Source organism: Fulmarus glacialis, unplaced genomic scaffold (genome assembly GCF_000690835.1).
Source record: "Fulmarus glacialis isolate BGI_N327 unplaced genomic scaffold, ASM69083v1 scaffold22268, whole genome shotgun sequence".
In the NCBI taxonomy this organism is placed as follows: Eukaryota; Metazoa; Chordata; class Aves; order Procellariiformes; family Procellariidae; genus Fulmarus; species Fulmarus glacialis.
Window position 1 is genome coordinate 1,665 of NW_009230418.1, and position 242 is coordinate 1,906.

Here is a 242-nt window from a genome sequence, read left to right on the forward strand (position 1 = left end):
TGGACGGGGTGCCGGAAATCACCCCGGGGGAGCTGCCGCGGCCGCCCCAGGAGGACAGGCTCACCACGGCCCAGGAGGTGCTGAGCACGGCTCGGGGGATGCTGACCCCCAAGGTGAGTCAGGACCGGGGTCTGGCTCCGTCTGTGGCTGGCAGACCTCAAACCAGCCATCTCCCCAGGAAGATGTTAGCGGATGGGGGTCGGAAGGGATTGTTTCAGAGCCACAGGACTTGGAGCACTGTA

The 242-nt window shown here is 65.7% G+C and overlaps 1 protein-coding gene across 1 annotated transcript in view; it reads left to right on the forward strand.

The window, feature by feature from the left end:
* CDT1 (chromatin licensing and DNA replication factor 1) overlaps nucleotides 1-113 on the forward strand; it is a gene marked incomplete at both ends in the record, with an annotated part of 1,449 nt that extends 1,336 nt beyond the window's left edge. Inside the window, one exon of the mRNA XM_009584223.1 lies at nucleotides 3-113. Within this exon, the coding sequence (XP_009582518.1) occupies nucleotides 3-113 (111 nt within the window). The remainder of the gene's footprint in view (nucleotides 1-2) is intronic.
* Between the last annotated feature and the right edge of the window lie 129 nt (nucleotides 114-242).